Here is a 26,932-nt window from a genome sequence, read left to right as displayed (position 1 = left end):
GGCTTCTTCTGGTGGAAGACCTAGCCCTCGCCGTACGTCACCGCCAATCAACAACTTCAGGAAAGGACCCAGGACGTCACTCTCATACGTCGTCCTGGTTCTTTTCGTTAGGCCGCTGACTGGAAGAAGTCACGGGACGCTGCAGGACAGACAGCGGTGGGAGATACCGGGACAGGTGAGTATGTTTTTTCGTGGCCTCCAGGGAAGAAATGGTATTTCCTGGACTTTTAATTATTATTATTATTTTTTTTGCAGTCTTTAATGAATTACCGGTAATACAATATTTAATTATTTGTATATTATATTTATAATTGTCCATGTTTCTTGATTTGTTGTTTTCTTGTAACATATGAAGTAACATATCTTCACGTCTTAAATTCATCCCACGAGAAAGCATAGTATCGAGATGCAAAATCCAATATGCCTCTTGGAGCTCAAGCATATGTAGTCTATTCCCACCTAAACGTGATTTTGTAATTTTTCCAATACTCATAACCCTAGATGTCACCCGTTAAACTTGGTCCTTGTACTGTCCTGTACCCATTACAGTACAGGATAGTATGTCACTGGGAAGCAGGAATACCTAACATCTTAGGGTGCATGCACACTACGTAACGCCGGGCGTGTATGAGAGCCGTACACGCCGGCATTACAGCAGACTGCCGAACACTTCCCATTCACTTCAATGGGAGCGCTCGTAACAGCGGCGTTTACGAGCGCTCCCATTGAAGTGAATGGGAAGTGTTCGGCAGCCCTGCTGTAATGCCGGCGTGTACGGCTCTCATACACGCCCGGCGTTACGTAGTGTGCATGCACCCTTAGATAACTATACCGTTAGGAGTATATAATGGGGTCTGTGTACTGGGTGCACGCTGCCCACACAAATCACACGGGCAGGAAAGTAGATTGTGAACCACTTTCCTGTCCGCATGATCCCTGTGGAGATCTGGCGTCAAGAACACGGACCCCATTATAGTCTATGGGGTCTGTGTGCTTTCACTCTCACACACTGCTTGCTGTTGCGTTTGGTATTCTGTTGGGGGGGGGGTCCTCGTGCGGACTCTCCCGGACGGAATACCAACACAGATGTGAACAAGGCCTTACATGTGAGATTAGTGTTTTTGGCATATATCTAACATTTAAATAATGTTTTGGAAATTTGTAAAGTGCGTGTGTATGTGACATGTGTTCAGCATGTTCGGAATGTGAGATATGTGACGTACAATTGTCTAATGTGCACGCATGTGCAGCGTGCATGTAATGCATGAGTGACACATTTCGGTATGCATTCAACGTGTGACTTGTATTTGTCCAGCATGTATTTCATACGTCTTTAATACACATGCATGAGTGATATGTTCGGGCCCGTGCACACAATCCGTAATAACAGACAGTATACAGATCCATTCACATTATCGGTCCCATCTGTAGCTTTTACAGCTCCACGTGACCCGCACAACTACGTTGAAAGACTAGAACAATGGACACATGGACCGCCGCTAAGATATCGGATAGATACACTGTCCAGCGGAACCCACTGACTATAATGGACGCCATTATGATAGAACCTAAAGCGGTGGATGAAAAAGTCCTGCACGCACATTTTTTTTCGATTTCATGGACAGTTTGTGATGCAAATGTGAACGCGGGCTTAGTAGTATGTGCTAACGTGTGCCGTGTCTAACACGTAACGGACACGTATATAGCATGAACTGCATCGCTGCATTGCTTTTGACAGCAGGGGCCCAGGTACAATTCTTCTCCAGGTGCCGCCTCCTGTCAGGCTAGTAGTCACCCTGTAGTCAGCCATTTTTTTTTCTTTTTGTTAATTTCCTTGAAGAAAAACCACAGTCAGAAAAAAATCCATTCAACTGCAAAGAAGACGCAGTCTGAATATAATGTTAGTGTCAGAAACGCATCCACGTTAAAGACAAAAATTATAAAATGGAAGGCTGCGGCCATCCGCCGCGCATGCGCAGGAGGTCTGTTTTTAAAGGTGACGTAGCCTCCCTTTGGCTTTCCCTGCCAAGTCCCGTAATTGGTGGCGACGTGAGAGCGCATGCGTCGTCCACCGCAGAAATCTGCCGAACTAGTAACTCACCTCAGCCGAGGGCGCATGCGCCGGCAACTCTCGCGTCTTTGACGACTTGACTGACCGCGCGAGATTTCCCGGCGCATGCGCCCTGAGCACGATGAGTCCCGGAGAGGTGCTGGTACTTAGTACCCTTGAGTACCGGCAGACGAAAACTCTTGTTTTGGTGACTTTTACTATCTAGCTCTCCGGTCTCCAAAGCCACGGTGCCCTTATGAGCTACTGCTGGAAGTTTCCATCCCCCTGCGGGACAGGAAGGGTAACCCTAAGCTTGCAAATCTAGCTAGAGTTGAACTAACATGCAACTTAGCTAAGGTAAGGACTATCCCAAAGGAACCCAATGAGTGGAACACAGTCTGCGGCCTCGGACAGGTGAGTGCATGCTCGGGCTGCTGGCTAACGTGCAGGGGGGGGGGGGGCACTTACTTTCTCCACTTTGCAAGGAGTGGACTTGGAAATCTGCAAATCTTGCAAAGAAGCAGAGTCAGGATGTGCAGATCTAGTATGGCTGCCCATAGATGGAGGAATGTGCATGCAAAGCAGCCAGCACTTGTGGTACTACAACTCTCAGCGTGCCTTGACAGCTAGGGCATGCTGGGAGTTGTAGTTCCCCCACAGCTGGAGTGCCTCTGCCCTATATCAGCTGTGTAAGAGGTCTATGACTTATTGCAGAAGTTTATTGGACACTTCGTAAAGTTATATTGTGATTTTGACAAGTTGTGACAGGTGGCGCCTCATTGGCACGGATGACATTTAGCACAGGACACTGTTACGGTGGAAACATCTGATGATACTGACATTGTTACATTGTAGCGGATTGTTTCTGAATTTATTCGATAGTTATTATTTGTAACTTTGTGCCCAAATATTGTGATCTCCAGCTTATGTGATGGTGTAGCGTGACAATGTCACTTTCCATGCGCCTCTGTACGGTGCATCGTTGGGGATGGCAGTGTCAGCTCATACAAATAGGCACAAGTTCACACCATGTTTTTTTGTATCCTGTAGACACTAGGGGTATGCTATTGTGATTCACCAGTCATGTGCCACAAGCCCTGATCTGCGCTTTGCTCCTCAGGGCAGCGGCAACCCGATAGTTTTTTTTTTTTTTTTTTTTAAATGTAGATTGTGAGCCCCATATAGGTCTCAAAATGTAATTCCCCCCCCCCCCCCCCATCAGTATGTCTTTGTAGAATGGGAGAAAATCCATGCAAACACGGGGAGAACATACAAACTCCTTACAGATGTTGTTCCTGGCGGGATTCGAACCCAGGACTCCAGCGCTGCAAGACTGCAGCGCTAACCACTGAGCCCAATGTTTACTGGTGTACGATATGCCAGTCTTAAGAAACAATAGGGCATATTTATCATGCAGGTTCCTGCTTAGGGTATGTTCACTCATGGCAGATAGATTTGTAGGACTGAAAATCCACAACATATTAGAGTTGCAGAAAAGTAGATGAGTTGTGAGCAAATATCACGCATAAAACGTGAAACGGAGACCTATCACGCATAAAAATTGGAAATCTGCGGACCCCACAGACTATAATGGGGTCCGTGTGGCTTCTGCACAAAAAATGCAAATAGAAAACTGCTGCTTGTAGAACTTTTCTCTCTGCGTGTTTCATGTGGATAGAGGAACGGAATGACCCAAATGCAGGTGTCATCCGGACCTGAGAAGGAATTAAAACTGCACAAAAGTTGACATGGGGTGCCCTGGCGTATGATTTTCTATACTAGTTGTTTTTGGGGATTTTCACCCATTGCAATGAGTGGGGTGAAATCCATAGTAAATCCACAGCAAAATCTGCATGTAGCATGTGATGGGTTTGTGGATTTTGCAGTTGACTCCAGCAAAGTGCACGGCAGAAAGTTTATCTTTAGAAAGGTTATCATATAAAGAAAAATTGGGCAAAATGGCAACAAAAAATAACTGTTTTTCCCCTTGGAATATCCCCCTGCTCTGCTCCGCCACGTCTGTCCCTCACTGGACCTGTATCAGTAGCCACAGTCACTGCCCACGGTGGGTTCATGAAGAACACACGAGAGCTGCGGCCAGTGACTCGCTAGAGCGGCCAGTTGTCAGGATCTTATTACTTCTGGTCCAGCGGAGACAGGAATGGTGGCTCTGGAACGGGGGTCTTTCAAATTTTTTTTAGTTTAGTTTCCTGCACTTTCACTTTATTTTCTTTTTAATACAATCCCTTTAAGAACGGAATCCAAATAGAATAGAAATAAATGGGAACATCTTGGGTAAAAAAAACAAACCCCAGTAACCTGAAATGACAAGCAAAAACATGATGTGAACAGGGTCTAATTACCTGCATTTATATTCCTGCAGAATACGACACATCCTTTCCTTTGTTGTTGTCACCCTCTAAGGCTCTGTGCAGATGACCATGTGTTTCACTACCGTGCTAGCCATGTTTTTCACTAACCCATTCATTTCCCTGGCTGCACACATGTGCCCGTGTGTTTTGACGCGTCTGGGGTAAAATTCAGGGCAGGCCCAATACCTGTCCGTTTTACAGCCTGGGCTCACTGATAGCAGCGTATGGGGCTGTGGAGGTAAAGGGGATGTCCTCTATGTGCCATTTGTGGCGTTAAATCCTCATCCGGCACCGTGCACATGTTCATGCACATCCGCATTATGTGGACTTGTGATATACAGGGACAACACCCCACCCTGCTCATTGGCGGATGGTGCGCTGTCTGGGGTTGATCTTTTTTTCAATTGAAAAAAACGGATGTCTGAATGAGTACATTGAAATGAATGGGTAGTTGTGCCTTCCGTGCGAAATGCGGACGACATGCGTCTATGAAATGACTTTCTTCTCTGTCGTATAATATGTAGACTTGTATTCTTTGGGCCTCGATACTCCTCGCCTTCTAGTTTTTATTGAATCAGTGACCGGACTTGTATTTGTAAATTTCTTTTCTGAATTATATATAGGTTTACTTATAGGATTGTACCCGCTTTTCCTTGGCATAATTCCGGATCACCTTGATTCGGATACTACGTAGTTTGTCTTCCTCTGCACAAAGTCCCTGCTCATGTCGCTGGTTGTCATCCATAGTGACAAGGCGGCCAGTCAGCTGAGCAGTATTTGGCGTCTTGGTCTTCTAGTGTTGATTTGTTTTGGCTTGATAAAGGTAATAAAAATTTTACGTTGGGAAGCCCCCCCCAAAAAAAGGAGTCCAGGGCAAACTAAAGTCAGTAAAAAAAAAAAAAAAAAAAAGCCCAATTGCCTAAATATTAGTCTCAAAGGTATACAGTAATTTGAGTTTACTCCTCATGGACATTATATCTAAGTCTCGGGTCACATCTGCACCTGGGTTTCTGTTAGGTGAGTCCACTTGGGGACCTCCGAAGGGAAACCTTATCTGCATAAAAAAAGCAGCTACCTTTGTAAACCTGCGGACCTCATAGACTATAATGGGTCCATGTGGTTTCTGCATGAAAAATGCGGAGAGAAAAGTGCTCCCTTCTCCACGTATTTCTTGTGGAGAGGGGAACAGAATGGCCTGAATACAGATGGGAACTGGGCCTAAGGTGCATTTATCACTCCTGAGTAGAGAGGAGCGAACACTATTCGGAACAGCCGTTTCGAATAGCATGCTCGCATAGAAATGAATGGAAGCGGCCAGCATGTGGCGGGGTTAAGCAGCCGGCCGCCAGCAAAGGCCACTTCCATTCATTTCTATGGGAGCGTGCTATTCAAAACGGCTGTTCCGAATAGTGTTTGCTCATCTCTACTCCTGAGGTTTTCTATCTTTTCATACATACAATGGGGGAATTTATCAACCTATCTACGCCAGTTTTCTGCACCTTGCTCAATGCTTTTTGGGAAAGTGATCTGGTTGGGGGACTTCTCGTTCTGACAAATTTCTTATAAGTTACAAAAGAAAACTTCCGTGTAGGGAATCTGTCCATGCACATGACTGTCATAAGCCTGCCGCATTGATGGCAATAACTACAATGTCGCCGCTGCCACGTAAACAAGGACCACCGCAGCATTAGTGCAGTAGTGGTTGTGCATTTTTCTTATTGCGGTCTTTATTTTTTTTATATATCTTTTTTTTTTTTTTTTATATACCGTATAGATATATTTTTATTTTTTTCCCAAAATTCGACTTGCTTTAGGGTTGACTTTTTTTGGAACTTAGATGGCTTTTCCCTTCCCATAAATCTCATAAGTTTCATAAATTTAGACCTTTATTTAAAAAAAAAATAATTGATTGTTACCTTTTTAATGGTGAATTTCACATCAAAGCGATTCAAATGGGGGTATATGATTGTCCTAACCTTTGAATCGTAAGATTTTTAATGTGAAAAATGCAATAAAACAAAGGTACTAAACTACAAAATAAGGAAAAAAACATACCAGCTAGACAATAACATGTGTAATATTTTTTAAAAATGCTAGCTTTTTCACTTTTTTTTAAAGTCAAATACCAGACGAAAAAATGTATGTGAAGGAATCCTAAGAGAGAAAAAAAACCCTAGTAACTAGAAGACCTCAGGCTATGTTCACATGTTTTTAGAATTTGAAGAACATTCACAGATTCTGTGGCTAAATCCTCATCAAATCTGTGAATATTCGTGTTCATTGCTGATCAGCCTCAAATTTTTCTTGAATATCCTCTTGTAAAATTCGCATTAGAGTTAGGGCTAGTTCACACGGGGATTCCGCGGCTTTCCGCTCCGGATTAGGCCCAAATGAATGGGCCTAGTCCGGAGGGTGCTGAATCAGCCACGAAATCCGCCTGAAGAAAGAACAGCTCGCTTCTTTTTTCCACTAATGGGAACAAACCGCTAGTGGAGAAGAGAATGCTAGCGGTCTACATAGACCTCTATTGTGAGGAGGCGAATTCCGCGCCAAAATCCATCCCCTCTTGTCCTGTGTGAACTAACCCTTAAAGGGATCCAATTCAGTAAAAATAGTGAATGTAGGAAGTGGCATAAAATGTGAAAAACTATGCTCTCCTTTTTGATCCCTTGCTGCGCCAGCTCTGCCATTCTGCTCCTCTTTGTTTCCATGCTGCGCCGATGACTTTCAATAAATCACTGAGGTCAGCAAATGGCAATAGTTGCAGCCAAGTGCACAAAAATTTGGCAGGGTCGTTTAAAAAAAAAAAAAAAAAAAAAAAAAAAAAATTGTTTTCTGTTTTCATTTTTCACAGATCTATTGCTAGGAGATCCTAAAAAAATAAAGATTGGATCGGATACAACACTGGGATACAGGGTGTGTTTTTTTGTTCTTTATAGTCCACAAAACAGTTTATGCATGCAAAGGGTGGGTTCACACTTGTGCCCGGTCTCCGCTTTAGCCAATCCGGCGAGTTTCCATCTTCTGCCCTGAGAAACTGGACAGGGGACGGAAACCCGGCGGTCAGTTTTCAAATCCATTCACTTAAATGGGTTTGCAAAGTGACTACCCGTGTGCATTTTGTGCCTCTCTGCGGCGTTTTTTTTTTAACCGGACACAAAGTCCTGCATGTCCAACTAAAAAAAAAAAAAGGGTTTTGCCGCAGATGGGCACAAAACACTCACGGGCGGTCACCTTGCAAACCCATTTAAGTGAATGAGTTTGAAAACTGACCGCCGGGTTTCGTCCCCTGTCCAGTTTGTCGGGGCAGAAGATGGAAACCCGTAAAGCGGAGACCGGGCGCAGGTGTGAACCCGCTCTAAGTGGTGACCTAAGGTCCATTTAACAGATGCAAAAATCGGATACAAAATCGGCTACTGATAGATGGCCATCCATTTACATAGACATCCGCTTCTTTCTGCTTTGCATCCTCCTATGGAAAACGTGATCTGAATAGAGACTAAAGCTAAGGCCCCACGTAGCGAGCCGCAGCCAAAAAGCGGTGCGGAAAAAGCATTGCGGCTTTCACAGAAGTCTGCAGTTTTCCTCTGCAGACTTTCTGCTTCTATTATACCTATACGGAAAACGCCAGAGTTTTCGTAGATATAATTGACATGCCGCAATTTACAGAAATGCATCCATTTTTGAAATCGCTGCATTTCTGCTGCAGATTTTTTTTCTACAAGGTGTGCATGGGATTAACCTGAATCTCATCCGCTTTGCAGGTACTGTAACGCCACAGATGTGAATGGAGCCGTAAAGCGATATGTGATGGGACGGTTGGATTCTTTTCGCTCGTTGCGTCTCATATCCGTCTTGTATCTGGTCTATAAGGAAATGCTCATATGCACATGTTCTGGTAATACAGGTCTCATGATATGTAACCAGAGGAATTGCCTCCAAACAAACATACTTGAAGGACGAGCGTGCAGGAAGTGTAAGCCCGTAAACAAAACCCTCCCTACATGCCGCGGTCTGGGAGATCAGTGCTGGAGGTTTAGGTTTTTGTGTGTGTATAGGAGACAGTGGCCGTACTAGATTATTTTACGTAATGTATATTTAGGTATTACTAATGCTTTGCTGATACAGCTAGTATAGAACCAACTCGCTTTATAAGGCCGGGTTTACATCCGCATTGGTGTCTCCGCATGGAACTAGTTTTTGTTATCCGTTGAAAGATCATAAAAATGGATTTGATCAGGTCATGGGTTTTTAAAACCATCCGCTGGTGAGCGTTTGGCGCATTTCCGCTCTTTTAGATGGACACAAATTCAGACTTTTAGTACTTTTGCTCCATCCACGTACATGATGGACAGCAACATATCATCTGTATTTTAACATTGAGTTCTATGGAAGGCGGACACAACATATCCAGCACCATAATAGATACCAAACAGATCCCATTATAGACGGTGGGATCTGTCCACTCTGTTGGTGTCTTTTTTTTTTTTCTTCTTACATTTTAAGGATTGTATTAACCAAGGAGGAGAGCACAAATTTGTAGCAATGAAAAGAAATATGTAGATATACATAATGTTAAAGGGATTCTACCATTAAAATCAATTTTTTTTGGTCTCTAACACATAGGAATAGCCTTAAGATGTCTACCTTTAGATGTCTTCTCTGCGCCGCCGTTCGGTAGAAATCCTGGTTTTCATCGATATGCAAATGAGTTCTCTCGCAGCACTGGGGGCGTCCCCAATGCTGCAAGAGAAATCTACAGCACCGCCTCCATCTTCTTCAGGAACGGGCTCTTCACGCGTCTTCTTCCGGCGCTCAAACTTCTAGGCCTTGGGCAGAGCCGACTGCGCATGTCCACATACCACAATAAAATGGCCACTTACTTACTGTGTAAGCGGCCATTTTTCTTGTGGCCGTGAGCATGCGCAGTCTACTCTGCCTGGGGCTCGAGGCCTAGAAGTTTGAACCAAGCGCCGGAAGAAGACGCGTGAAGAGACCGTTCCTGAAGAAGATGGAGGCGGCGCTGGAGAGATCTCTTGCAGCATTGGGGATGCCCTCAGTGCTGCGAGAGAACTCATTTGCATACCGACGATAACTGGCATTTCTACCGAACGGTGGCCCGGAGAAGACATCTAAAGGTAGAAGAAGAATAGCCTTTCTTGAGGCTCTTGAGTGAGAAAAAAAAATGATTTTATTGGTAGAATCCCTTTAAAAGGAACCTGAGAGGGTGATTTGAGACACTAAATCAATTATAGATTCTTATGGACCCAGGTTAGTAAGCACCAATGGGTGGTTTAGTGTCCTAAATTGACCTGACTGGTTCTCTTTAAGGGGTCTCTCTTAGTGAAAGCTCTGAGATGACCGCTCAAAATTGCAATAAAAAGTGGTGTTGTAGGGGAATTGGTCTTCTCAAAGAAGGCGGCTAGTATGGAAAATTGAAAATTTGTCACGTAAAATATAGTCTGGGTAAGGAGGTGTCTTCTTTAAAGAAGTGGTCTTTAGGAGAGGTTTCACTATATCTGCTCCAAGACGTGTGCAATAAATTTAAAGGGCATTACCAGGATTGCCAATGGATGACCTAGCTTAGAGATGTGGCATCAGTTGAGGATTGGCCGGGGTCTCTTACCTAGGCCCCCTACCAATAGGCTATTTGAAGAGAATGCAGCATATAGTTGAGCTCTGCAGCCTCTCACTGCTTACCAAGCGCAGTGACTGATCTTGATATTTCAGCTCTTTCCATTCACTTGAATGGGATTGAGCTGCGAAGAGGCCATATGACCAATGAACTTGACAAAACATGGCCTTTGATACAGGAGCGGTACTCAGGGAGCGCTGCTACCTCTTCAGACAGCTGCACTGCAGGGATACCGGATTTACGACCCCACTAAGAATAGACCATCGATTGATAAAGCCAGGAAAAGCCCTTTAATAAGCATTGGGTGAATACACAGCACTTGATACAGGTTCAGATTCTTGAATAAACACTTTATCGTGGGCTATACCGCCTCAAGATACCTGCTGTCGATTTGCTCCAACGCACTTATTAATCCCTTCAATTTAGGTCACTTACACACAGCAGTATTTTGGTCAGTCTGTCGCATTGGTATTTGTGAGGGATAACATGCAGCGGGACCAAAGCATTGTTACAGGCAAATACACAGTCCAGTCACATTAATGAGACCACCTGTCAAAATCCAGAATAGCCACCTTTGGCAGAGCGGACCGCTGTGAGACGTGCAGGAAGAGAGGGGATGTTGTGGTGATGGTCACTGGGATGTTGAGCCATGTCGACACCCGTGCCGTGTCCAGCTGCGCTAGCTTACGCGGTTGAGCATCCATGGCGCGAACAACTCGATCAAGGTGGTCCCACAGATTCTCGATTGGGTTCAAGTCCGGGGAATTTGCTGGCCAAGGGAGTACGGTAAACTCATCCTGGTGCTTCTCGAACCACACACGTACACTGTGAGCTTTATGACACGTCGCATTGTCCTGCTGGTAGATGCCATCATCCTGAGGAAAAACAATTCGCATGTAGGGGTGAACATGGTCCGCAAGGATAGATGCATACTGGTGGTGATCCATCGTGCCTTCCACAATGATGAGTGCACCCAGATAGCTGATGACACGTTCCTTCTGCAATTGGTTATTTAACGTTGGCGTCAAAAGTAGGCGGTGGTCACATTAATATGACTGGACTGTGTATATATTTGTGTGTGTGTATATACTGATGACCTTTCCACATCTGATAGGTGGGATCCGACACCTGAACCCTGCACGATCCGCTGATCCACTTGTGCCCCATTGCTGGAAACTGCTGCACAGGATGGGGAAAAAAGCATTTATGCTCCTAGTCAAGACCCAGCCCAGCTGCAGCCCTGTCCACTGTATAGCGGTGAGGCCAGGACACCGCAGCTCTGCACCTATTTATTCCATACAGGAATACAGGGCCGAAGCACTGCCAGATCAGCTGATCCGTGCGGGGTCTGGGTGGCAGGGCATGTATTCGTCAGGTATTGATGGCCTGTCCTGTGGATAGGTCGTCTGTATAAGAATACTGGGGATATGGAAAATCCCTTTAAAATAGTTGATCACCTAAATCGCACAAAAAGTTGCGTTCGCTATATCACATGTAGGGTAATCCCATATGAGGGTACAGGAAACCCTCGTGCTCATAACTGGCGTGGATCCCAGCGGTCAGACCAATGTGGTAGTGAATAGGGGATGATGTCAAATTCTAGGAAATGTTGGTGTCTCCTATATAGAGAAATGTCACTAATTTGTGTGTGATCCCCCGTTCCCTCCCCTCCCCCTGTATGACCGTAGTGTGTAGGGATTACTTTCGGCACTCTCTGTGCTGCCGTACACAAGGCTCTTCTGTGTCTATGAGATGTTCAGACACCACGGCACACTACAGCCAAGCTATTATCCATCACTTTTTCCATGGGGCTGGGGACACTCAGGTACTGTTCCTTTGGTTTTCTTTAGTAATGCACACAGCCCCAGACATTGGATTTTCCATGCATGGTCTCTCTAATCCTCTTCTATTACTGGTAAAAAGCTGTTTCTATTTCAGTGAAAAATCCTCAAATCGTGACATGGTTCTTGGGCTCTGTTCACATCAGGCCTATGATTTGTGCTGGGCGTGGGTATATTATATAGAAAGCTGACAAAGGGTAGATCCACTTGAGCCCAAAATCTTGCAGCTTTACGACCCCACCCCCATTGCTGCCACTTAAGCATACTTGACCCATGCAAGTTATAATAGCTTCTCAGTGACCCCCACGGTAGAATGCCTCCTTATAGGCCCCGTCTAATATAATGCCCATCGCACAGGCAAGTGGCCCTATATAATATAATGGCCTATTACACATTCACTTGTCCTACTAATGTTTCCCTCCAGTTGTCCTCTCCTGGTGCACACACGGTTTCATTTTCCCCACCTGATATTCACAGTGTAGAAGTTCAAACAAAGGAAAGAAAAAAACCCTTAGGGCTAGTTCACATGGGGAACGTGGCCACGTATTTTGGTCCTGATTTTGATATGGGAAGCCGGGTCAGAATAGGACCAAAATGCGACTGTTGTGGCTTCCAACAGTCGCGGCTTCCCGCTCCAGAGTAGGCCCAAATGAATGGGCCTAGTCCGGAGGGTGCTGTCGCGAGGCGGACGCCCGTGCCGAATCAGCTGTGGAATCCGGCTGATGAAAGGGCAGCTCGCTTCTTTTTTCCGTAAGCCGGAACATACCTCTCAAGGAAAAAAGGAAGCTAGCGGTCTACATAGACCTCCATTGTGAGGGGGCGGATTCTGAGGTGGATTCAGCATCAGAATCCGCCCCCTCTTGCCCCGTGTGAACGAGCCCTAATACTCGCCTTTCCCTGTTCTCTTTTGTCTCCTCTCAGAGACTTGAGGGAGCGTCGGGCACAATGTCAGTGATGACTACTTTGCTCCTACTTTTCCAAAGACATTGGGAGTAGAGATGTGGGCCAAATGATGAAGCAGGGAGCTGACAGCTCCCTGCTTCACCATAATCTACTTCGGTGCATCCAGAGGACACAGATGAGTTGGAGCTGTGACTTAGTGGATTGGCCTGGACCCACTCTAAATGCTGGACTGTCCTGCTGTCTCAAGCAGGTCCCTGCTCCCATGGAACACCTTGTAAGTGCCCTATGGTTAAAACCCTGGCTCTATATAAATCTAGTGACCGGTCATACGTCTGTGTTACTACTCCATTTATCTCTGGGACTACAGAAGAAAAGCCGAGGACAGCGCTCTATCTCTGGCACTCCCGTAGAATTGAGTAGCCTGTCATTGCATTTATTTGGGACACGTGCCACCCCCGTTTTTGTGATCCGCCTTCGGACCCCATGCACATTGCACATTTTTTTTCTATCTTGTGGACAACATAGATCCCTATGGCAATGAGAGTACAATGTAGGAGGAATTTTATTTTTATTCATTTTATATTATTTTTGTATCGCTGTTTAGAATTTTTTTTTTTTTTTTTTTAATTCCTGAAGTTATTTTTTTTTTGTTTTTGAGCAACCAAGGCATTGGTTATAAAATGGTTAATTCTTCCCCGGCTGTCCGTAGCCCACCGTTCCGCCACACGTGTGGATCTCCCATAGAGTATAATTATGTTCCAGAGAGCACAATTGACTCTAGGCCATTCTAGTCGCACAGTCGTGTTATTTAGCCCCTTCAGTGCGGCGCTGACTATTCGGCACGGGGTTGTATACAGCAGTGTAATTATTGTTATAGTTGTGTAATTATTGTTTTAGTTGGTTTTATGCACGGCTTCATAAAGGTATAGCTGTACATTAGCGATGACAGACGGGGACGCCTGCCCTTATGTACCAGTCTAAACTGGAACGGGTTTCATGCTAGTGTGTCAGGGGTTGGGAAGTACACGGAGCCTGTATGGTCTGTCTGATATATAGGGGATAGGCGCACTAAAACCCCATTTACCTCTATAGGGTACTGTATTAGTTTGGGTAAACAGGGGTTAAAAAAAACTATAGTTCTTCATATTGGAGTTCATCTTACGTTATCGTTCTATTACTTCTGTGCCCACCTCCTTATAGGAACACTAAGTGTAGGTCATGTTCCTTGGTCCTATTTTCTTCTCCAGAGATCAGCCCCCTTCTCGTTTTCCTCAATGTATTTGATTGTAAGATAACTGGCTTCAGCAGGAGCCTCTCCCCACTATCTTCATTGTCCAACAATGTCCCGACTTGCAACTTTTGTATTGTTTTATTGTTGTATTTGTAAAATGAATGAATAAAGGGGATGTCCAGGGCTGACAATTTTTAAAGGGGTTTTCCAGGACTTTCTAAATTGATGGCCTATTAGGACAGGTCATCCACTGAAGATCAGTGGGAATTTGAGACTCGGGACGCCCCCATGGTTCACCTGTTTGAAGCTGCTTCACATTTCCACATTCACATGGTCTGATTGTAGCTCAGTCCCATTCAATGCCATGCACAGCTGCTGCAAAAATGTACGGCGTGGTAAGCACTGAAGAGGTGGCAGGGGTCACTTCAGCTGATCAGCCAGGGGCCTGGGTGACAGAACCTTGACAATCTTGGATTCTAAGGTCATCAATTATTTAGCCACTAAACCCATTTAATGGTGTATTCTTGGAATAGGTCACTAATGGAGATGAGTGAGGATCTGACACCTGGGCCCTGCACTGATCAGCTGTTTACAGAATACTATAGCAGATGGCTCTGTACACTATGTAGTGCACTATTGCTGCCCAGCTCCTATTTGAATGAATGGGACAACCAGAGAGTTGACTCTGGAGCGTCAAGGGAAATACGAGGCAATATAATGGTTTTTTTAGTAAGTTTTTGATGAAATTCTACGTAATCCCTTTAAGAGGAAGCCACGTAGGGTATAATAGATGTGCACGAGGCTTTGTACACATAGCTGGGTCTCTGCTGAGAGTGTGAGGGCAGTAAATCCACGTCGTGACTGTTATGTTGTGAATTATGCCAAGGATTTTTTTTTGTCACCGGTTTCACCTTTTTGCAATCTCTTCCTTGTGCCGAGTCTTTCAAGCATGCAGAAAACGTGCGCTGTATGAACGTGACCTTATAGTTTATTTTCAGCGAGGTCTCTGTAGATGGAAGCGCCGGCCTGCCTGGGAGCGAGCAGTGTGCTGCAGATAAATGACTCTCTCCGGGGAGAAGGGGCTCCCTCTGGAAAGCTTTTGTACTTCCTAGTCATGTGATGACATGTCTGATGTGACGGCGATGTGGCAGAGAATTTCACATGCAGTCCTCAGTGATCTGGCTCCTTCTTACTACGGTATTTTGGATACGTCTATAGCTCCGAGCACTAGTGCGGGGAAGTACAATGTAATTGCTAATAGTACATGCTAAAAGCAATGTAAAATAGTCAGGTTTCCTCGGCTGCAGAATGGACTTCACCAAAAGCACATTCACGTTTTAGGATTTTTTTTATTTATTTTTTTTTCTGGTATTGTAGCTGTAATACCAGACAACGCCTGTGGACAAGAGAGGCGCTGTTTGTCTACAAGTTCTTGTAGACGCTATGGTCACACGAGCATCGACAGTTGTTCTAGTCCGTTAGAGGATCAGAACAATAGAGAGGTGGGCTGCTAAAATAATAGTAAGACTGACCCTTGCCCATCCACACAATACATACTGGTGGATCCATTCCGTGCATAGGCCACGGTATAAAAACGTGATTCGGGCCCAGAAAACCTCTTTTGGACTAGGTTCATATGGTGGAATTTGTAGAAACTGAAAAATCCATTCTTCAGGAATTCAGAATTAGAATTTTTCTGTTTTATCAAATCTACTGCAGAATCTGCAAATTCGGCATCAGATTCCGCAATGGCCAGGTAGTATTTTTCCGCCTTTCATTCGTTTGAGTGGCAGAATCGGCCTCACATTGAAATGAATGGGAAAATTTTAGAAAAGTTTCTCCGTGTGAACAAAGCCCTAAAGGAGAGACAGCTAGGAGGGTGGATGTTGTTTTTTTTTTTTGTTTTGTTTTTTTTTTGTCCATTTTCTGGGATTGTAGTTCCTTTTTGAATAATTTGTCCCTCGTGTGTACTGAGACTAGGTTCACGCCTGACTGTGGTCCCGGGATGGGGGTCAGTAAGGCTAGGTTCACATCTACGTCTGGATTCCGTTTGGGTATTTCATCCCCAAATCCGCTTGAAAAATGCATTTTTCAGCCCTAATACTTGAATAGGAACAGAGTGCACGGGGAGGCCACCAGGTCCACTGATCAGACACCTGGACCCCGCACCGATCATATACTGATGCCGTATACCATACATAGGTCATCACTATAAAACAAACCGTGAGCTTGAGTACCCCTTTAAGGATGTCCCCAATTACCTCTTTAATGCGCGCTATGAGGACTTCCTACGCTTTGAACATTACCGGGGTATTCTGAGATCTAGACTGATCTTAGTGCTGAGCCTCCACGCTGTGTTTTAGTTTCCGTCGATGACGCACAATATTACACAACATGCTGATGTTATCCTCTGTTTGTGTTGTGCGGACAAAACCTGTCTGATCTGTGTTCTGCCAATGCGAGATCACAGTAACCAATGCCACAACTAATGGGCTAACCTCAAATGTCATAACTATACCAAATCTTGTTTGTGACTGAGCTCCTCGGGCAGCTTAAAGGGATTGTCCAGAATTCAGCAGTCTGCCTAAAGGAGCACTCCAGGAAAAACTCAAACGCTGTGTTCTGGGGTCAGTGTGTGGACCTGGGGTTTTCTATGACGTGTTCTTTTATCCGCCACAGTTGCTCAAAGGGGGTGATATGTCGCACAGGGATTTGCCCAAAATTTGTACAGTTAGGGCTCGTTCACACGGGGCAAGAGGGGGGCGGATTTTGATGCCGAATCCACCTCAGAATCTGCCCCCTCACAATGGAGGTCTATGTAGACCGCTAGCTTCCTTTTTTCCGTGAGCGGTGTGTTCCGGCTCACGGACAGGCGGATTCTGTGCCTGAGTCAGCCCCAGCATCCGCCTCGCAACAGCACCCTCCGGAGTAGGCCCAATCATTTGGGCCTACTCCGGAGCAGGAAGCTGTGACAATCGCAGCAGGCGCATTTTGGTCTTATTCTGACACGGCTTCCCGCTTCAGAATCAGGACCTAAATACGCTGTCCCATGCCTCATGTGAATGAGTCCGTAGGCACCCACTTTATTAATGTCAATGGGAGCTCCAAAGATGGCCAAGAGCTGTACTTTCGACACTTCAACTGAAATGAATGAAGTAGGGGGTGATTCTTCTGAGACCTTTGCCCATAGCCGACATAGCAAGTTACTGGGCATGTGCCACCCATGAAACCTCAAGACAGGTGAATCTTAAAGGGAACCTTTACCAAGTCCAGTTCTGGGCATCCTTTAATAGTTTCTAATTTTTCTCCTCTAACCTCAACATTCCTGAGCAGTAAGTGCAGTCAGTATTGGTGCTTCCTATACCAATTTATCTGTCTACTGTTAAGTGGACGGTCCTATTCCGGAGCAGACGAGGGGGCATGATACTGTCCAAACAGAGCCCAGAGTCACTTGTCCTTTTCTGGACAGTACACAGAATAAGTAGCATATCAGGGACTGAAACTACCTGCACCAATTGCTCGGGAATGGTGGGAGTAGAAAAGAAAATTGCAGCTGCTCACAGAATCAATTAAAGAATACTAGAATTGGTGGAGGTGTCTTCTTTTACTGTGTGTGTGTGTGTGTGTGCGTGTATGTGTATATATATATATATATATATATATATATATATATATATATATATATGTGTGTGTGTATGTTCCTAAAGTGGTGTAAAATGCTGCATTGGTTAGATTTAGTAGGCCATGGTGTGGTGGCATTATGGCTGTGCTTTGGGAAGGGAGGAGAGGTGAGGAATGTCATGTTATGCTAGTGATGTCAGCAGATCTTCTCCGCACTAATGGGCTTGGTTGGCTTCCATTTCTGATTGTGTTTTTGTTTGATATATTTAGAGCTTAGCACTCGGCCTACCTGGGATTGTGCCACCCTGCACCCCATGGCCTCGCTAATCCACCGTGCTTAAAGTGTTCATCTTTGCAGAGTATTGGAAAATCCCACATTCTATAGTGAGAAGGCTCCATACACACCAGTGCGGGCAGCCCTAGAGATGAGTACCTTGTATTATCACAGTTGCAGTTCCAGATAACTATTTTTGGACGTTTTCCAAGGCAGGTACACACCCTATTCACTCCAACACGAAGGAAAAAAGCTATGCTGTTGACATTGCTCGGCTGTAGTTATGTTTATTAAGACGGCCACACTTGGGCAGAACTTGTTTCTTATCTGCCAACTCTTTACGCAATGGTATACCGTTTAGATTAAAGATGAATGTTTATGTGAGGCTTAAAGGGGTATTCCCGTTTAGATATGGCATAGGTCTGATGGAGGGTACGGCGCAACTGTGACGCAAAGTACCAATGCTTTCAGGAATAGATTGTTTTTGTCTCTTTTCAAAATGAGGTGAATGAAGGAATAAGAAACGTAAATCCCATCAATGTTTTGTATGACCTTTGCCCTTTGGAGGGGGAGTCCTGGAAGTAATGATACGGCCCCCACAGATATAGTTCTGAGCTCACCATCCTCCAGTCTGTCTTGGATGACATGAATAGACGGAAGGATTGGACCAAGCCTACATCCACAGAGGCTTAGTTCTCCAAGATGGCGGGAACAATCGCCCTGCCGAGTTCCTTCAAAAACTGTCTGCAAGTACCAAGATACTATTCATATATCTGTCTTTTTATGGACTGTGAAAGCATTCCTTCCAAAAAAAATAGGAAATGTCCTATTTCTGGCCATTTTTTACAGCACACTCATATATTGCCCTATGGTTGTGATGGCGAACCTATGGCACACGTGCCAGAGGTGACACTCAGAGCCCTTTCTGTGGGCACCCATCTATAGAATAGATTATACTGTGTGAGGCCAGTTTGCAGCAGATTACACTGTGTGGGGCCCACTGTGGAGCAAATTGTACTGTTTATCGGTCACTGTGGAGCAGATTGTACTGTGTGTGACCCTTCACTATTTTCATCACATAGTATCTATTTTATAGCAGACATGTGATGTTATTACAGACTGTCCATAACTGTCCATAATTGTGGATCCGCACAGTATTAAGGTTATATTGTCATACTGGCACTTTGTGATAAATTAGTGGGTTTGGGGTTGTAGTTTGGGCACTCGGTCTCTAAAAGGGTCTCCATCACTGCCCTATGGTGTACCCTTTGGATGCAAAACGGCTCTGAGAAATGTTCCAATTCAATTCAACGGCAGTCCTGAAGAACATCAAAGGAAAGCCTTCTGCGTTCCTATCGAAGCAAATGGGAGTGTGGTCCTGTCCCATCCAGCAAGGGCGCACGCCTACATTCAGACTAAATAAACAATGGGGGTACAACGAGGCCTGTTCTCAGGATCGTTGGGGATGTCTGCAGTCAGATCCTGACCGATCAGATATTTTTCCTCTTTCTGACGGAGGATACATTTTCTTTTGGGCATATGCCCTTTAAAAGAAAGGGGTTTGAATGTTCCATCTGCCGGTCCCCTATTGATGGCTTTGGGATTTGCACGAACAAGAAAGTATATACTTCATGTTAACTGGCTGTATATTTGCAGTGTTTGGGAGATGGTTCTTATCCTCGGATATATGCATCACGATGTAACGACAACTCTGTATAGTACCCTATAACTAAATTGGTGTATTAAGCGACCTAATAGTTAAAAGCACCAGGTGGTGACTTGTTATCGGAGCAGGCCATGGTTCGGAGAGTCGGTCACACAGTGATTATGTAATGGAAGGAGGCCAGTCCTGTACACAACTTGGGCATTAGTGTCCTTGTGTAGAGGCAGGAAATGCAGACGTCATCCCCTTTCACAGGCTCCGGAGAAACTGCCCTTCATCTGGCAACGAGCCCGGAGAAGGGGATGAGGACAGCGTAGTATTCTGGAGACCTAACTTAGTCTCATTCATCTCCCGAGGGGAGGGGGTGCCAGTGTAAATGACAGTGTTTGTCTTGAAGTTCTTGGAGAAGACCTCTCGGCATCCTCGGCTGTAGGCTGTGGTTAACCGTGCCTGTATATGACGGTGTGAATTGAATGGGGAGAAATGATCGGCAGTGCGGTCCATGCTAAAATATCTCCTGGATAACATGGATGAAGAACAGAGGAAGTAGGGCTTTGGGGTCGGAGTTGGGGACAGATTACGGTGGAGCTGGAAAAAAAAGTTACCGACTCTGGACCGTGTTAGCCAATGGATATAAAATAGAAAGAAAAAAAACTTGAGAGTCTTCAGTAGTTGATACCTTTTTTTAATGGCTAACCAATAATGATGACAGATTACAAGCTTTCGAGGCTCTAGGCCTCTTCTTCAGGTCTACTATACCCGAGGAATAGGCCTAGAGCCTCGAAAGTTTGTAATCTGTCATCATTATTGGTTAGCCATTAAAAAAAGGTATCAACTACTGAAGACTCTCAAGTTTTTTTAAATATTTTCTTACCATTTATGAAGGAGCCATCAGGAATTGGGCTGTGTTAGTGGTGTGGCCTACAGACTCCACAGCCCATCGAGGAATGACTTACCGAGGCCAACGAGAGCTGGAACTTTAGCCATACTGGAGATGTTGTGAATTCTGTTCCAACATAGAAGGCGAAATTCATACTGTGAATGACGCGTGAGATGATGGACACCACAGGGGCCTGATGGACCTCATTGACTTATGATGGAGCCACCTGATTCTGTCATGGTGTCCGTCATATTATCAGAAAAGTAGCTCTCTGATGGACTATTTTTCTCAGTCAACAGATACAGAATCAGTGTCAGAGACACGGACAGAGGAGGGAACGTCTACAAACTGTAGATGGGAACAACATCTGATATACATGGTCCTAATAGGGTCGTACATGTACGTTCAGTTGTATGCTCTTTAGAGGTGCAGCTAACACCGTCTGTTGTTGTGGTCCAACGCAGGTCCAGAAGAACGGAAAAAGGGTCCAACAAAAAACAGCAGATTTCGAGGGACCCATTGACACTAGACTCGCGCTTGTCAGTCATTCTGGTCCGTTGAAGGATCAGAACAACAGACAGATGGAACGTTAAGATACCAGATACATATGGAGCCCATTGACAGTAATGGGTCCATTGGTTGTCTGGTGCTTTAAAAATGAAACTGATGGGTGAAACACAAACTACACCTGCAGAACTTTTTTGTCTGCTGATTTCAGGCACTCATTGCAACAATAACCTGCGCTAATGTGAACATAGTCTTACTATAATTTGGTCCGATAGGTGTCCATTAAATTTTTGCAGACATCGCTGGATGAAAAAGTCTGGCTCTGCATCAGAGACTCCGACGCCGATGTGAACGAAACCCAAGAATATCTGCACCCATACAGGGCCTTGTCAGCGTATCCCGAGCAGCCAGTCCCACTCCTCTTATTCACTATTTGTATTCGAGGCAGAGCTGACACTAAGCGCAGTACAAAGGGTGAAATCTGCTGTGGTTTTGTGGTTATTCTGAATATTTCCGTTAGGGCTTCAATAAATCATAGCCAAGAAAATACTTCCCATTTGTATTTGTGTCGCAATGTGTGATACTGCCCTATACTGCTCATCGTTTCTGCACCGTATTCTCTTCACAATCTCTTTTATATCCTCTATGGATGGGGACCACCGAAAATAAAACCAACTGTGAGCTCTTATGCCCAGGCCCTAGGGGTACAACTGTAGGGTGTGCAGGGGTAGCAGGCACAATTGGATCCTGGACCCTAAAGAGGCCCCATATAAGATTTACCACGTAGAGCTGTGGGCCGCATCACAGATTTTGCCCTGGAGCCCAGGAATTTATAGTTATGACTCTGCCAGTCTCTCCTGTGTGAACAGTATTATAGTGTGCCGCTATAGTCTTGTAGTATACAGTAATGTATGCACGATGGGCTATTCTGATAATAAATCTAATAGTAAGCTCTTGTGTCCAGGCTTTCTCTTATATGAATGATGTTATAGCATGTCTATATTATGTCCAGGACCTCTCTCTTGTATAAAGCGTATTATATAGCGTGTCTCTATATTAGGTCTAGGCCCCCTCTCTTGTATAAAGCGTATTACTGTATATAGCGTGTCTCTGTATTACGTCCAGGCCCTCTCTCTTGTATAAAGCGTATTCTATATCGTGTCTCTGTATTTATGTCCAGACCCTCTCTCTTGTATAGAGCGTATTACTGTATATAACGTTTCTCTCTTGTATAAATCGTGTTATATAGCGTGTCTTTATATTATGTCTAGGCCCCCTCTCTTGTATAAATTGTGTTATAAAGTGTGTCTCTATATTATGTCCAGGCCCTCTCTTGTATAAAGCGTATTATATAGTGCGTCTCTGTATTATGTCCAGGCCCCCTCTCTTGTATAGAGCATATTATATAGCGTGTCTCTGTATTACGTCCAGGCCCTCTCTCTTGTATAAAGCGTATTATATAGCGTGTCTCTATATTATGTCTAGGCCCTCTCTCTTGTATAAAGCGTATTATATAGCGTGTCTCTATATTATGTCTAGGCCCTCTCTTGTATAAAGCGTATTCTATATCGTGTCTCTGTATTATGTCCAGGCCCTCTCTCTTGTATAGATCGTATTATATAGCGTGTCTCTATATTATGTCCAGGCCCCCTCTCTTGTATAAAGCGTATTATATAGCGTGTCTCTATATTATGTCCAGGCCCCCTCTCTTGTATAAAGCGTATTATATAGCGTGTCTCTATATTATGTCCAGGACCTCTCTCTTGTATAAAGCGTATTATATAGCGTGTCTCTATATTATGTCTAGGCCCTCTCTTGTATAAAGCGTATTCTATATCGTGTCTCTGTATTATGTCCAGGCCCTCTCTCTTGTATAAAGCGTATTATATAGCGTGTCTCTGTATTATGTCCAGGCCCTCTCTCTTGTATAAAGCGTATTATATAGCGTGTCTCTGTATTATGTCCATGCCCTCTCTCTTGTATAGAGCGTATTATATAGCGTGTCTCTATATTATGTCCAGGACCTCTCTCTTGTATGAAGCGTATTATATAGCGTGTCTCTATATTATGTCTAGGCCCTCTCTTGTATAAAGCGTATTCTATATCGTGTCTCTGTATTATGTCCAGGCCCTCTCTCTTGTATAAAGCGTATTATATAGCGTGTCTCTGTATTATGTCCATGCCCTCTCTCTTGTATAAAGTGTATTATATAGCGTGTCTCTATATTATGTCTAGGCCCTCTCTCTTGTATAAAGCGTATTATATAGCATGTCTCTGTATTATGTCCAGGCCCTCTCTCTTGTATAAAGCGTATTATATAGCGTGTCTCTGTATTATGTCCAGGCCGTCTCTCTTGTATAAAGCGTATTATATAGCGTGTCTCTGTATTATGTCCATGCCCTCTCTCTTGTATAAATCGTGTTATATAGCGTGTCTCTATATTATGTCTAGGCCCTCTCTCTTGTATAGAGCATATTATATAGCATGTCTCTATATTATGTCCAGGTCCTCTCTTGTATAAATCTTATTATATAGCGTGTCTCTATATTTAGTCCAGGCCCTCTCTTGTATAAAGCGTATTATAGCGTGTCCCTATAGTCAGGTAATATACAGTACAGAGTGTACGATGGCTCACTCTGATAAAAAAAACCTTACTAAAGGTTATTTCGCAATTTCTTAGAATCATATCTAGTGTCTCTTTTTTTCAGGTTTCATGGAAGAAAACCAACCAGGTAAGTTCATTATCCAGTGTTTTAAAGGGGATGTGCACAGGGAAAAAATTAAGTTAAAAAAAAATAAAAACCTAATTATCCCATCTTTGATTTTCCTCTAGTATTTCTGTCAATAATTCATTTTGTAATATTATCAATAAATGTTTCCTTTGTTTGAAATCCTGCATTTTTCTCTCTTTCCCTTGTTTTTGTATTGAGAGCCGCTCCTGATTCTCATTGTTATAAAATGTAGAACTTTGCTTTTGGTGTCATATGAGAGAGAACAATCTCCTGTTTCATACGATACTAGGTAGGTTGCAGCCCTACCTCTATATTTTCCACTGTGGCCAATGAGAAGAAAGGAACAGCTCTCAAGGGAAAAAGTGAAAAATGCTGGATTTCACATAAAGGAGACCACATTTCCTAATAAAGTATATTACACAATTTATAAATACACAAAAATAAGTTGCCCCTGTGGATAGAGGTAAATTTCTGATCACTACTGTAGTGGTCTCACTGCTGGGGACTACCATTGATCACGGGGATTGAGATATTTTACATTGGAGTTATTGTTTTGTTTTTCAAATTTATTTAATTTTTTTTTTAACAATTGACACCAAAATGGATTGTGTTACGGACTTATGGACATGTTATGTGTTAGATTTCCTGTATAAAGTGTCGCTTTCATGGTTGAAGCTTCTTTGCCAGGCAAAACCGACACCCAAGTTAATTGATAAAGGGCCTTTTTCGAAGGCCGAAACGCGTCGTGCCACTCTGTTTGTTTTTTCCCAACAAAAACCTTCCGGACTGTTTCCTACTTCCTCTACCGGTGGTCTTTGATCTGTCCACTGTCTTTCAGAATGGGGTCAAACGAAAATTACAATTTATGTTTTACTAGGGAAATCTGCAATGAAACCGGGACTAGTAGTGTGTGTGTGTGAATATGGATGATATTGAAAGTACTGTATACATTCTTGTATCACTGTTGATCTATAGTGCCTTCTGCAGGATGTATCTCTATATTCGTTCCCTGGGCTTGGATACAACCAGTGGTTACTGTATCTGCTTTCTACGCTATATTTTCTCTTCCGCTAACTCACATTTGCTATTTTTCAGGCATGGGAGCATTCTGACCAGCGAGATATCGACTGACAGGAAGCAGAAGGTTGAGCGGAGCGTCAGCTCATCCCATGACTTCTCATCTCATGAGTTTGATCCTACAGGTAGGACTTTATGGCTTACAGTGTCCTTTATGGGTAAACGGATCGGGTAAAGAGAGTCTGTCACCAGGGTGTAGCATAGTAAACCAGAAACACAGTTGGATAGGTCAGCTCGCCAGTATGGAACACCATTTTCACCATAAAAAGTTTTACTTCCATTGCTGAGATTAATTTATTTCACAATATGCAAATGAGCAGTTTGGAGCACTGAGGGCGGCTCTGTTGCTCCAAACTGTTTTGCCCCGCACTGCTTTAATACATCAGTGCAAATGGCTCCATGACCCTGTCAAAGAACCGTCCTCCATGCTCCAGATTGCTAATTTGCATACTGTGAAATAAATGAATATTTCGGCCATGGCAGCATGAATTTTCATGGAGTAAAAGGTGTTAGAAGCCATGGCTTATAGAAAGGATGCATTGCTTAGTATAAACTCCCTCGATCTAAAACTTCCCTAAATCTTCTGTTGTGCAGATTGGTGTAAAGTCAGCCAAACAAGAGGTGGTGTAACAAGAAATGTCTATATCTAATATATATCATAACATAAATCTCCCCCCGATGAGCCATAAAGGTGTATTCCGGTAATTGCACTTTGGCCTCCGGATAGGCAATAACTTCTAAATCGGTAACGGTCCAACGCCTCGAATGAAAGTTGTATATGTGGCAGATTGTGAATGGGCACTGTCACGCCATTCAAGTCTATCCAGGCGATGTATTCCGATTTGCTTTGGCAGTCCCTTTAGAGATATGGTAAATGGAACAGGAGGGTGCACGTACAACCTGCCGCTGCATTCATATGGGGGATATGGCACCCATTAGTTGGATCCTCTCCCATCTATCTGTTATCCCCAAACCGCTAAATATGCAATAACTTTTCGCTGCTGAAATACCTCTTAAAGTGTTAATTGACTGGTTGCAGTATGCATGGTTACCAATATGGTTGAAAAAGTGCTTTAGTGTATTGGAGTTCCAGTACAAAAATAATTCACAGGCAAGATGGCTGATGTTAGAAGAAGCAATGGTTCACAGCAGGATGCAGGCAGGCCCAGAGGGTGTAACATTTATAGGCCACAAGGTACCTCACTTTAGAGGGTATATTCACATGGAGGAAGTTTTCTTAAAAAAAAAAATTAGCTTCAGGAATTTTCCTGCTTGACCAAATTTCACGGCAGAATTAGCAATTTCCGTACCAGCCAGGCAGAATTTCACTTTAATCTGAGTTATCAGGCGGAATCTGCTTGAAGATCGAGCGTGATACTTACTTTTTTTCTACCTCCTATGATGATGTGAATGGAGGCTGGTTTCAGGCAGAGTTTGAAGCTGATTTTGGGGCGGAATTCATCCATTTATGGCGCGTAATCCACGTAATAATTTGCCCCCTCACAATGGTGGTCTATGCTGCTGTTCCGCAGCTTTGTGAGCCGCAGCGTCCGCCTGGCGGCAGCAACCTCCGTAGTCAGCCCATTCATTTGAGCCGACTCCGGGGGTAAGAAGCCGCAACCGCGATAGTCGTGGCAGGTGGGTGCCAAAATCCGCCCCCATGTGAACTTGGCCTTATTGTTTCAATTTTTATTTTTAATGAAATTTTTTGAAAATATAATAAGTGCTCTCCACTTATCAGGCCCGGCTAACATCTGCACATGGGTTTCCGTTCGCAGCAGTCTGCTTGGGGACCCCCTGAACAGAAACCTTATCCTCATAAAAAAGCGGTTACCTTAGGAAAGCCACAGACCTAATAGACTATAATGGGGTCCTTGTGGTTTCTGCTCACTTTCCGCAGGAAAAATGCGGATAGAAAATTGCTGCTTTTTTTCTCCATATTTTTCCTTTAGAGAGGGGAACAGAATGACCCAAACGCAGATGTGAATCGGGCCTTCTCACCTCCCTGTGTCCTACACTGATCATTTACACTAAGTTCATATTGGTGTTGGTTGTCCATTGTTCTGGTCCATTGGAGGACCTGAACAACAGACATGTGGGCTTATGAAAATCGTGGTGACGTATGGAGCCTGACTATAATGGGGTC

General features: G+C 44.1%; 1 protein-coding gene across 3 annotated transcripts in view; it reads left to right on the top strand.

Moving 5' to 3' along the window:
* Window positions 1–2,186: 2,186 nt before the first annotated feature.
* ARHGEF12 (Rho guanine nucleotide exchange factor 12) overlaps window positions 2,187–26,932 on the top strand; it is a 113,433-nt gene continuing 88,687 nt past the window's right edge. For 2 of the 3 annotated variants that reach the window (XM_075277599.1, XM_075277598.1), the window contains exons 1-3: window positions 2,187–2,464; window positions 23,686–23,709; window positions 24,805–24,911. In XM_075277599.1, the coding sequence (XP_075133700.1) occupies window positions 2,433–2,464; window positions 23,686–23,709; window positions 24,805–24,911 (163 nt within the window). In that variant the 5' untranslated portion in view covers window positions 2,187–2,432. The remainder of the gene's footprint in view (window positions 2,465–23,685; window positions 23,710–24,804; window positions 24,912–26,932) is intronic. The other variant, XM_075277600.1, reaches the window with a different exon arrangement.

Source organism: Leptodactylus fuscus, chromosome 6, assembly GCF_031893055.1.
Source record: "Leptodactylus fuscus isolate aLepFus1 chromosome 6, aLepFus1.hap2, whole genome shotgun sequence".
NCBI lineage: Eukaryota > Metazoa > Chordata > Amphibia > Anura > Leptodactylidae > Leptodactylus > Leptodactylus fuscus.
The sequence above is the reverse complement of the archived record's forward strand: the minus strand, read 5'-3'. Positions and strand labels throughout refer to the sequence as shown.